This window comes from Cetorhinus maximus, unplaced genomic scaffold (assembly GCF_964194155.1).
Source record: "Cetorhinus maximus unplaced genomic scaffold, sCetMax3.hap1.1 HAP1_SCAFFOLD_1740, whole genome shotgun sequence".
Taxonomy (NCBI): Eukaryota; Metazoa; Chordata; class Chondrichthyes; order Lamniformes; family Cetorhinidae; genus Cetorhinus; species Cetorhinus maximus.
Genome location: NW_027597680.1, coordinates 1,086 through 13,605, shown reverse-complemented (window position 1 = coordinate 13,605; position 12,520 = coordinate 1,086). Strand labels below are relative to the sequence as shown.

Genomic DNA, 12,520 nt, shown 5'->3' with positions numbered 1-12,520 from the left:
CTATAACCATCTTTTAAAAAATCTTTTAAAATATTAATAGCAATTTGATTGTAGATTTTATTACTATCTACTTATTTACAGCTAATTTTATACCAGTGGGTTTATTTCCAGATTCTAACACTAGAGACTCATCACTCGCTAACATGCCAATCATGTTAATCTTTCGTCAATATTTACACATGCATTTAATTTTGAACTTTATCAAATGCATTGTTCAACGTCTTAAAAGAGCTGATCAGTTATTTCTCTTCAAAACTTAAACTGTGTGTGTAAAATAAATGGAAATAAAAGACATATATTGGCTGAGATATCATAAATATGAAAGCAGACATCTGCCAAAGAGCAGCTGGATATCATTCATATATGCCTTAATTGCACAATAAATAGTACATTACTGTTATACCAGTTTTTAAACGATGTTTGACATTTGGTATATTGAGTTCTCTCTTCTCAGTAAATGTTCATCACTTAGCAGTACTATTTTTCTATTCATTTATTGCCCATTCCCAGTTGCCCTTGAGGTGGTGGTGGTGTTGGTAGTACATGGGAAATTTGTACTTTAAAGTATTTATGGACTGGTTGGACAGGAAAATGTTTAGAAGGGCGAGGAAGAAAAAAAAAATAGCATGTATGCAGGTGCATGAATTGAATTCGTTTTCTTATGAAAACAGTTGCTCCATCAATTACCTTTCTTCCATCATAAGGTCCGAAGTGTGAATGTTTGCTGAATGATTGCACAATATTCAGCACCATTCGCGACTCCTCAGATTCTGAAGAGCCCTTGGCCACATGCAACAAGACCTAGACAACATTCAGGCTTGGGGTGATAAGTAGCAAGTAACATTTGGGCCACACAAGTGCCAAGCAATGACCATCTCCAACAAGAGAGAATCCAACCATTGCTCCTTGACATTCAGTGGCATTACCATCACTAAATCCCCCACTATCAACATCCTGGGGCTTACCATTGACCAAAAAATAAACTAGACTAGCCATATAAATACTGTGACTACAAGAGCAGGTCAGAGGCCGGGAATTCCGCAGAGAGCAACTCACCATCTGAATCCCCAAAGCCTGGCAACCAGCTACAAGTCATAAGTCAGGAGTGTGATGGAATACTCTCTACTTGCCTGGAAGAGTGCAGCTCCAATAACAGTCATGAAGCTTGACATCATCCTGGGCAAAGCATCCTACTTGATTGGCACCCCATCCACCACCTTCAAGATCCACTTCCTCCACCACCGACATAGTGGCAGCAATGTGCACCATCTACAAGATGCACTGCAGCAACTCATCAAAGCTCCTTCGACCGGCAACTGCTACCATCTAGAAGGACAAGGACAGCAGGTGCGTGGCACCACCTGCATGTTCACCTCCAAGCCAAACACCATCCTGACCTGGAACTATAATGCTGTTCCTTTGCTGTCACTGGGTCAAAATCCTGGAAATCCATCCCTAACAGCACTCAGGGTATAACTGCACCACCTGGACTGCAGCGATTCAAGGAGACAGCCAACCACCATCTTATGATAGGATATGGCCAGCCACATGAACTGGCATCTATGGAGAGTGGAGCATTGAAGGCTGGTCAGGGGAACAATGAAATAGTTGAGATTGGAGGTGACGAAAGGCACAGGTTAGGGTTTCAGCAGGTGAGTCAAGGTTGGGATGAAGGCAGGTGATTGAAGTGGAAGCAAATGGCCTTTAGGATCTAATAGAACACCAAGGTTGCAAACCACCTAGTTCAGAATCAGTGACCAGGGAGGGGGATGAAATTAGCACAAAGGGTTGTTACAAAATTTACAGCAGGTGCAAAGATGATGGCTTCAGTCTTAATGCTTAATTGGACAAAATTATGCCTCACCCAAGACTGGATTTCTGAAGAGAGGCTGCAGAACTTGTCTTACCTTTGCAGGTGCAGAAGTTGACCCCATTTCTGAAGAGATTGTCAAAAAATCAGCATGTCTTTCTTATTCATTCATAGTAGCCTTTGTAGTAGATGCAGATAGTCTAGCAAATTTAGAAGGGAGTCAATTCTCTCAAAAAATGTCAGCTCTCAAAGAAAGAAAGATTACATGAGTTAAGATTGTATAACTATACCAACCAAATACAGGTAGATTTAAGTTTATCACTTAAATGTAAAAACTTCCCCATGATCAAAGGAGGCAAGGTTTTAAGATAACTAACCCATGGGCATTAGCACAGATGAATTTACAGGAAGAATGGATAGCACCCTCCTGTAAAGATTCAGCACACCATCTCAAGAAGCAATCATCCTCCTCCCAGTGGAAGGAGAGTTAACTAGCTTGTTTAGACAAGATTTCTTAATTTCTGCTAATCATAAAGTTCAATCTATTTACTAGATTGGTGATTTCATGTCTGCCCTTACATCATCAGCTGTGGAGTCTAATCCTAAATTAATCTAAATTTATATCTGATGCTAAGATATAACTATTGATATAACTGAACTGCCTTTTTAACCTCCATTATGTCACCTAACTGGCCCATTTTTTTTAAACTTTAAACCCTGGAAACCAAGATCAAAAAACAATTGTTAGTTTGCGATTTTGTAGTTTTTTTTTGTAATTTTCAAGCAAGAGTTAATTTACTCAGTAACTCGTGTAGATTTTGCTGTTGCAAGTGTAATTGCAAATACTACTCAGACTCAATGATAGTTTTGAGTGAGCCAGATTTCAAAATTAACTCCTAGACATCAACTGGTGGTATACCAACATAGTTCCTTAATAAGGAGTTAAGGGGAAGAGATGAAGATTTGTCTTATGCTGAACTGACACTAACAAATTTATTTGGGCTGTTATAATAATCACCCTGTAACCTCCATTTAATTTTTTTTTAAATGACTAACTAGAACTGCTGTAAGACAGTCTCCAGGGGGTTCAAATCAAGGAACATGGAGTGATTTGTAAACATAATCTGAAATGTGAATGAGATTACGGTCTTATTATTTTTAACATAATACACATGGTTGGGATTTTTTTTTAAATGCTGGATAATGTGAGTAGCATAATGATGCAAAAAGATCAAAACAAAAGTTTTAAAATCATTCCAGTTAACTAGGAAACTCCATACTGTATTTTATGGTAGTTTAATTAGCCTTTAACAACATCCAACTTTATAGGACTAATTTTCACCTCTTCTACTCTTGCAGCAGAGGGGAGGGGGGTATGCATGCTACTGGTTCCTGGCTGTGACTAATGCCATTCTAGAATAGTTTAAGAGGCACAAAAGAGAGGATTCTGGCATAAATTGGCATTAGATTTTCCAGCTTAGGATAGCAGCCAATTATTTCTCAATCTTTTGAGAGACAAATTACTACCATGAATTCTCAAAGCATTATCCATTGTCAAAGCTTCAGCACACTGTGTTCACCAAGGAAGGCCTCATTTTCTGAATTTGAAAAGTGACAAAACAAATTTAAAATGGCACATAAAGCACTTACTGGATATTCATTTACACACACTTGCAAGTGTGTGTTTTGGGTTGTAGAAAGGAAATTGTTATGTCCCTGCTTACACTATTGCCAAGTAGTTTCCAAATCCTCTGCCACGGACAGATCAGCAGCCCCCTTTTATACCTCAGCCAGTGCCATCTTTCACTGGCCACAATCAGACAAATTAGTAACTTAACTGCCAATGATCCAATTTTCACTTCTCAGATTGAGAAGAGTGGAACAGATGAATATGAACCTGCACCTTATCCTCTCTACAGTACTATGTAATAGTACTCCAAAATGCAGCTTTGTCCAGATGAAAGAAGAAATATTCATTAAATATTAAAAGTTTCATTAAAGCAAAGTAGCTCTTTTTAAAAAAAATCCAAGACCAACAACTTTATTTCAAATTACTTATAGCAGCATGCTAAAGAAAGTTGTCCATTAGGTAAACATTGCACTTTATATTTCAAAAACATACAAGCATAACATATAGTGACCTTTATGTTCAGTTTATATTGCACAAAAGCAAGATGCATCAGTGTGTATAAGTAAACTTGTTTATGCTGAATTTGTAAAAAATAAACTTTAAAAGCCCTAAACATCAAAGAAACTGGTCTGACTCCCATGGTATTTACAATCCCCAAGAGTGCTGTACAAATAACTGCTCATCATCAATACAACTGAGTTTTACAGTTTATTGGTCATACTTGGCATGAATAAAAAGTTAGCCTGTAAGTTCAACTGGTAGTTCTCGACTGCAAAGCAGTTCCCATTGTCTAGCAATCAATGCAATCAACTTCTCACGACTTTCAGGACTGGCGACAAACAGACACCACTGAACTTCACTGCTGCTGTTGCAGTGGTATTTTCTACTTGCAGAAGAGGCATTAAGTGGATGTTCAAAATGGTCAAGCATCATGTTACTCAAGAGGTCACGGTTCTGCACATCATCAAACACAAATGTGATGGCTTGTGGATAAGTTTGATAACCCATGAGTACACGATCCAGATCGCGGATCCTCCTGGCATCAGTTAATTTGTATTTGTCCCTCTGTGGAGGCTCCTTTGCAAATTCTGGCAATGGATAACTGACATAATCTTCTTCAAATAGAAGCATGCCATAGCTCGTCAAAATTAAGGTTTTAGGTTGCAGAGAACTTTTGCTAGCGTGCGAAGACATCTCCAGAGACTTTACTTGAAATGCCAGAACATACAGAAGTATGTTGGATGTCTGGAGATTATTCAGTTCCTGTATGTTCTCTGCTACTATAAAAGTCAAGTCACCAACTTCTTCTTCACTAGGATAAATGAATTTCACTCTACTAGAGTGGACAATTTCGTAATTTTCCATTTGACCTGTTCAGAAAAGATGCACACAAGTAATAAACAGCCCTTGCATATTAATACATTTTTTAAACAAACTGAATTACAAACCAACGTATTTAATTTTACAGGGAGGCAGATTTGCTAATACAGTAAGCAAACAGCAGGCCCTAGGATTAAGTATGGCTTATCATCTCACTGTGGAGATTTTCATTAAACTATTTTTGTTGTTGTGACGACAGCTAATTACTTCATTAAGAGGAGTTAAATATGAACAATAATGCTGTGGGCTCAAAGTAAGATTTAAAGAAAAGGCATGAGCCAAGATGGTGCTCAACCATATTTAGCAAGTGGCAGCACAACATGTGGAATTACAGTACAAGTCAATCTCTAATCAGTGATGCCTTAAGGAACAGAAGCTTGGCAGTGCAGGAGGGAGAAAAATGCATCATTAAACACTCTAGTTCAGCTCCTAGTTGTTGGTTCAAGGGCAATATTGGTGAAAGTAGGTTGGTCACATGACATTTGAGAATTGAAAAGGCCACAAGCAGTTATGAATCTTAAAAACAATCTAAACAGGTCAGTTATCTATAAAAACAAAGTTATTTTCTTTTGTGCGCAAGAGGTGGAGCAAATTGATGGTCTGCCTATTATATGGCTAAACAGAATTTAATAAAACATTTAACCCCAAAATATATTGGGGATTATATTTAATATTGGGAACTTATTAAACAATTATCTTCAGGTTTCTGCACTAAACTCCATTCACATCGTCTGTCCTTATATGTACCAATGCTTTATCTTGCCAGTTCCATGCATATCAATCAGAAAAATTGCATCAAGTGTGTCAGGTGGTTTGAAGGTTTTGGTAATGATCATAAACAGGCTTTTCATAGGTAGTATTAAATACTGTGGCAATTCATTTGATGCTCAGACAATAAATTTTGCACATCACTGATTTCATCTTTATATATAGAAATAAACACGAGAAAATAAACCAAAGCTTCCATTCTCTAAATCACTAATAGAAGATTCAGGCAGGACATAGCTGCAAAACTTCAATTAAACTGCTTCAAAAAGAAGACTGCCCAAAACCTTATAGCCCTATCTACATTACCTGTGCTTTTCTTTCCAAATTCTGTATAGAAATCTAGCTCTACTGGCTCTGGTGAAGGTGCCCGTTCCAACAAAGATAAAACAGCCATTAACTGTTGCACAAAAGTATGCGTGGTATAGCTGTCCCTGGTCAGGCAAGCAACTGTTTGTTCAGCAGATGGGCCTAGATCAAAAGTTAAAAATGCACAATGAAGAATATTTTTAAAAATTGTGGAATTTGTTAAATCTAGGAAAAAACTGCAGTTTGCCTAAATATGTAAGAACATATCTTGTTCTCATTTTAAAGAGTATTTTATCCAATAATGTCTTAAATAGTAGAAAGTCTCAACTTGTTAGCTAACATTTACAGTCATTCTTGTAACCATATGAATACTGTGGCTACAAGAGCAGGTCAGAGACTAGGAATCTTGCAGTGAGTAACTCACTTCTAGACTCCCCAAAGCCTGTCCACTATCTACATGGCATAAGTCAGGAGTGTGATGGAATACTCTCCATTTGCCTAGGTGAGTGCAGCTCCAACAACGCTCAAGAAGTTTGACACCGTCCAGGACAAAGCAGCCTGGTGATTAGCACCCCTTCCACAAACATTCACTCTCTCCATCACCGACAAACTGTAGCAGCATGGTGTACCATCTACACGACGCACTGCAGGAACTCACCAAGGTTCCTTAGGCAGCACCTTCCAAACCCACGACCACTACCATCTAGAAGGACAATGGCAGCAGACTCATGGGAACACCACCATCGCTAAGTTCCCCTCCAAGCCATTCACCATCCTGACCTGGAAATATATCGCCATTCCTTCACTGTCACTGGGTCAAAATACTGGAACTCCCTCCCTAACAGCACTATGTATGAACCTGTACCACAGGGGCTACAGCAGTTCACGGAGGCAGCTCACCACCACCTTCTCAAGGGCAATTAGGGATGGGCAATAAATGCTGGCCTAGACAGCAAAGCCCTCGAATTAATAAAAAAAAAGGATGTTTATGAAATATCTCATGTACATTGCTACAATACTGATCTTTGTAAATTCACAAATTCTTCACACTGACTGAGCTTGATAGATCTTTCATGGGAGACGATTTTCTAGGCTTACACCTAAGCAGAATTTGACAAAAAAAAAGTGTATTAATTGGGGACCCAATTTGATCTACAAAAATCATAAACCAAAAACTGATATAAGTATCACTAGCAGTCAACTTCCATACCATCACACTCTAGTCCTTAGAAATGCTGCAGTGACAAGTCAAAAGGCTTAGAGAGTGGAAAGGAGAGTTACCAGTGAAGTGGGACCAGTTATGTTGAAAGAATAGAGAAACTGGGATTGTTCGCCTTAAAGCAGGGAAGGTTAATGAGAGATGTAATAGGGGTGTTCAAGTGATGAAGTGTTTTGATAGAGTAAATAAGGAAAAACTATTTCAACTGGCTAGAGGGTCAATAATCAGAGCACACAGATTTAAGATAACTGGCAAAAGAACCAGAAGGAAGATGAGGAGAACAGAGTTTTTTTTGATCTGGAATGCACTTACTGAAAGAGTGAAATGGTGGGAGCAGATTTAACAGTATAGTTTCAAAAGGGAATTGATACGTGGCGAAAGAGCAGGGATGTGGGACGACTCTTAATAGCTCTTTCAAAGAACAGGCACAGGCACAGACACAATGGGGTGAATTGCCTCCTTCTATGCTGTAAAGATCAGCAAGATAAAGGAAATTAATTTGCACTGTAGAAATTTCTGTCTATCTTCAGTCAAAGGGCTGGAGTTGTGCAAAAAAAATTCCTAGTTCTTAACACAACTACATATCAGTATTAAAACACCAAGAATGAATATTGGCATCTGTGTTAGCAATTCATTGTTTTGCCATGGTCATAAATGTCAATAGATTTGGAAGAAATACAATTGAAGTTTACTGTTATTTCACCGTTATAAAAAGGAACAATATAAAAATTACATTTTCCAGATGCTTGCAAGATTATGAGCTACCTACAGCAAATTAGAAGAGTTGACTCACCAGTGATGCGAAAATACTGATCGAAAAGGCCCACGTGCACAGATTGCAGATCATTTAATTTTAAGACAAAGCAGAAGGACAGCAACAGACTGGTCTGATCACAGTCAAAAGAGAGCTGCTCATTCCAACATCCTAATAAAATTTATGAAAACAGATCATTGAATGTTACTGTGAGCTTAATGTACTGGAAACAGTTTAAGAGTTTAATGTGCTTTGTATACACAGTTACTAATAAATAGTCATTTGGTAGTACAAAACTGGAGTACTGCTGAAAAAGAGAGACATGCCGAAGCTTTAAGTCTTGCACTCATCAGGACATTTCACAAGGATACCAATACAAAGGGAAAACAGCAATTTATACTGTATGAAGGGTTTTTACTGTGAAGAGTGCGCTGTATCTCATACAATATAAATTGTTGTTTTCCCCTTATACTGGTATTCTTGTGAAATGTCCTGATGAGTGCAAGACGAAAAGCTTCACAACGTCTCTTTTTTCAGCAATACAATTTACTCCACTCTCAAGTTAATCCATGTTTCCAGAAAACTGTTCAAAAAGCAACACTGAAACTTCTACTCTAAGTTAAAACTGGCACAACATTCAGGTGGTACTAGCTTATATGACTGACAGTATAATGTAGTGGGCAAGATGTGAAGTATCCACTTTCAGCTGAAGTTTGCAATGTAATGTATATCCAGGATGGCTTTTCTTCTAATGAAGATAGTGGTGCAGGTTTTGCAGTTGGCTCACCACTAACAGAATCACAGAATGGTTACAGCACAGGAGGCCATTTGGACCATCGTGTCTGTGCTAGCTCTCCAAAGGAGCAATTTACCTGGCACCATCGCCCTGCCTTCGCCCCGTAGCCCTGCACATTCTTCCTTTTCAGATAATAATCTAATTCCCTCTTGAATGCCTTGATTGAACCTGTATCCACCACACTCTCAGGCAGTGCATTACAGATCCCAACTACTCACAGCATGAAATAGTTTTTCCGCCATGTCCCCTTTGCTTCTTTTACCAATTACCTCTTATTCTCGATCCTTCCACCAATGGGAAGTTTTTTCCCTTTCTATTCCATCCAGGTCTCATGATTTTATATATCTATCAATTCTCCTCTCAACCTCCTCCAAGGAAGAGTCCCAACCTCTCCAATCCTTGTAACTGAAGTTCCTCATGCCTGGAACCATTTTTGAGAATCTTTTCTGCACTCTCTTTGGGAAAGATATGTAGGCATTAAAGTGTGCTGCCCAGAACTGGACACAATACTTTAATTGAGGCGGAACCAGTGTTATACAGGTTTAACATAACCTATTTGCATTTGTACTCTATGCCCCTCGTTTTACTAACTGCTCTCTCAACCTGTTCTGCCACCTTCAATGACTTATCCACAAATATACCCAAATCCTTCTGCTCCTAGACCCCCTTTGGAATTATACCCTTTATTTTATATTGTTTCACCACGTTCTTGCTACCAAAATGAATCACTTCACACTTTGCTGTATTAAATTTCATCTTCCACTTGCCCACTCATTCCACCAAACCATCTATGTTCTTTTGAAGTTTTACATTATCCTCCTTACTGTTCACAATGTTTCTAAATTTCGCATCATCTGCAAATTTTGCCCTGTGTACCAAGGTCTAGGCCATTAATATATACTAGAAGGAGCAAAGGTCTTAACACTGACCCCTATGGAACTCCACTATAAACCTTCCACCAGTCCAAAAAATCAGGAGGTGAAAGGGAGGAACTTAAAACAATCACCATCACTAGGGAAAAGGTACTAGGAAAACTATTAGATCTAAAGGCTGACAGGATCCCAGGCCCAGATGGCCTGCATCCTAGGGTCTTAAAAGAAGTAGCTGCAGAGATAGGAAAGACATTGGTTATATTCTACCAAAATTCCTTAGATTCTCAAAGATCCCAGCGGATTGGAGAATAGAAAATGTAACACCTTTATTCAAGAAAGGATGGAGACAGAAAACAGAAAACTATAGGCCAGTTGGTCTAACATCTGTCTTGAGAAATTATTAAGGAGGTTATGGCAGGATACTTCGAAAATTATAATGGGATCAGGCAGCGTCAATGTAGTTTTATAAAAGGGAAACCATGTTTAAGCACTTTATTGGAGTTCTTTGAGGAGGTTAACAAGCAAGGAGGATAAAGGGGAACCCGTAGACGTGGTGTATTTGGATTTCCAAAAGGATTCGATAAGGTACCACATCTAAGGTTACTAAACAAAATAAGAGCTCATGGTGTAGGGTGCAATATATTAGCTAACCAGTCCTTTATCCATGCTAACAGGAAGCAAAGAGTAGGAATAAATGGGTCATTTTCGGGTTGGCAAGCTATAACTTGTGGACTGCCACAGGGATCAGTGCTGGGGCCTCAACTAATTACAATCTAGTTCAATGGCTTGGATGAAGGGACCAAATGTATAGTAGCTAAGTTAGCTGATGACACCAAGGTAGGTAGGAAAGTAGGTTGTCAAGAGGAGGTAAAGAATCTACGAAAGAATATAGATAGGTTAAGTGACGGGTCAAAAATTTGGCAGATGGAATATAATATGGGAAAATGTGAACTTGCCCACTTTGGCAGGAAGAAAAACAGTATACTATGTAAATGGAAAGAGATTGCAGAACTCTTGAGGTACAGAGGGATCTGGGTGTCCTGGTGCAGGAAAAGTTAGTATGGAGGCACAGCAAATGATTAGGAAAGCAAATGGAATGTTGGCATGTATTGCAAGGGGAATGGAATATAAAAGTGGAAAAGTTTTACTGCAGCAGCACAGGGCATTCTGGTGTGCTCTGTGCAGTTTGGTCTCCTTATTTGAAAGAAAGTATAATTGTGTTAGCAGTTCAGAGAAGACTCACTTGACTCATTCCTGGGATGAAGCGCTTATATTATTGAGAAAGATAGAAAAGGATGGGCCTATACTCATTGGAGTTCAGAAGAATGAGAGGTGATCTTAGTGAAACATAAGACCCTGAGGGGGCTTGAAAGGGTGAATACTGAGAGGATGTTTCCTTTTGTGGATTTTGGGGGGGGGGGGGGAGAGAGAGAGAGAGAGAGAGAGAGAGAGAGAGAGAGAGAGAGAGAGAGAGTGTGGGGGAGAGGCGTGTGTGTTTATGTGGGGGGAGGCTAGAACTAAGTGACTCAGTTTAAAACAAGAGGTCTCCCTTTTAAAACAGTGATGAGGGGGCATTTTTTCCTCTCAGGGGGTCATTAATCTGTAGAATTCACCAGAAAGCAGTGGCAGTGGAGAATGGGTCATTGAATTTATTCAAAGCTGAGGTAGACAAATTTTTGATAGACTAGGAAGTCAAAGGTTATGGGGGGCAGGCAGGAAAGTGGAGTTGAGACCACAATCAGATCAACCAGGATCTTATCAAATGGCGGAGCAGCCTCAAAGGGCCAAATGGCTTACTCCTGCTTCTAAGTCCTATGTTCTTATGTTTCCTGTCACTCAGCCAATTTGATACCCATGTCTTTACTGTCCCTTTTATTCCACGAGTTACAACTTTGCTCAAAAGTCTGCTGCCTTTTTGAAGTCCATGTACACCACATCAAAAGCATTAGCCTCATCAAAAAAAACTCAAGCAGGTTACTTAGCAACATGATTTTGCTATTAACAAATGCTGGCTTTTCTTAATTAACCTACACTCACTCAAGTGACTATTAATTTTGTCCCAAATTATTGTTTCTAGAAGCTTCCCCACCACTTTACTGACTGGCCTGTAGTTGCTGGGCTTATTTTTACACTCTTATTCAAAAGTGTAACATTTATATTTCTCCAGTCCTCTGACACAACCCCCAAGACTAAGGAAGACACGAAAATTATGGTTAGTGCCTCCACAATTTCTACTCTCACTTTCCTCAGTATGCTTGGATGCATCTCATCTAGTCCTGGTGCCTTATTAATTTTAAACAGAGACAGCCTATCCAATACCTCCTCCTTATCAAGCTTAAACCCTTCAAGTGTCTGAATTACCTCCTCTTTCACCATGACCTGTGCAGCAGCATCTTCCTTGGTAAAGGCAGAGGCCTTGGTAAAGACAGTAACCTCAAAGAGATTTGGTCACAAGGGTCAATAAACCTGTGTGGTGCAGATTTCCACTTTCAGGTCTGGTGCCAAATCAAGGGGCTCTCCTGGCACACAGTGGTGATGTCAGCAGGTAAGTAGCCAATATATTCAAGTACTCAAACACAAAAACCCTGGAAGTTAAAGGCACTTAATATCCTTCATTTCTAAATTTTCAGATAGCTAAAAAAATGATGATTAAAGGTAGTAGCTAAAATAAACCTTAAAGCAAAATTTTAAAACGTTGATTTTTATTACAATTGAGAAATTTAACATTTAACAAATCTAAACTTAGATTTTCAGGGCCAGTGAGAGTATTTATCAGTAATTATGAAGTCGTACACCGTTAAAATTCCATACACCTCATTCAAAAAGGTGCAACTTAAGGGTTTTTACAGCGAGACTAACAACATAATAGTAGAAGTTCTCATTAATTCAAAGGTTTCTTATTGACAGTGCATGCTCTGGAGAAGCATGGAATCACCGACAGCAATGTCTGGACTTCTGCATTATTGTGCACGTGGTGGACTCCTG

General features: G+C 39.0%; 1 protein-coding gene across 1 annotated transcript; it reads right to left on the bottom strand.

Annotated features, from left to right (window-relative positions):
* Nucleotides 1-3,835: 3,835 nt before the first annotated feature.
* On the bottom strand, nt 3,836-10,282 carry LOC144676614 (nischarin-like). The gene is made up of 3 exons (XM_078536990.1): nt 7,907-10,282; nt 5,895-6,056; nt 3,836-4,810 (listed from the first exon to the last, which is right to left on the bottom strand). The coding sequence occupies exons 2-3, from the start codon at nt 5,980-5,982 to the stop codon at nt 4,179-4,181; spliced, it is 720 nt and encodes a 239-aa protein (XP_078393116.1). The 5' UTR covers nt 5,983-6,056; nt 7,907-10,282; the 3' UTR covers nt 3,836-4,178.
* Between the last annotated feature and the right edge of the window lie 2,238 nt (nt 10,283-12,520).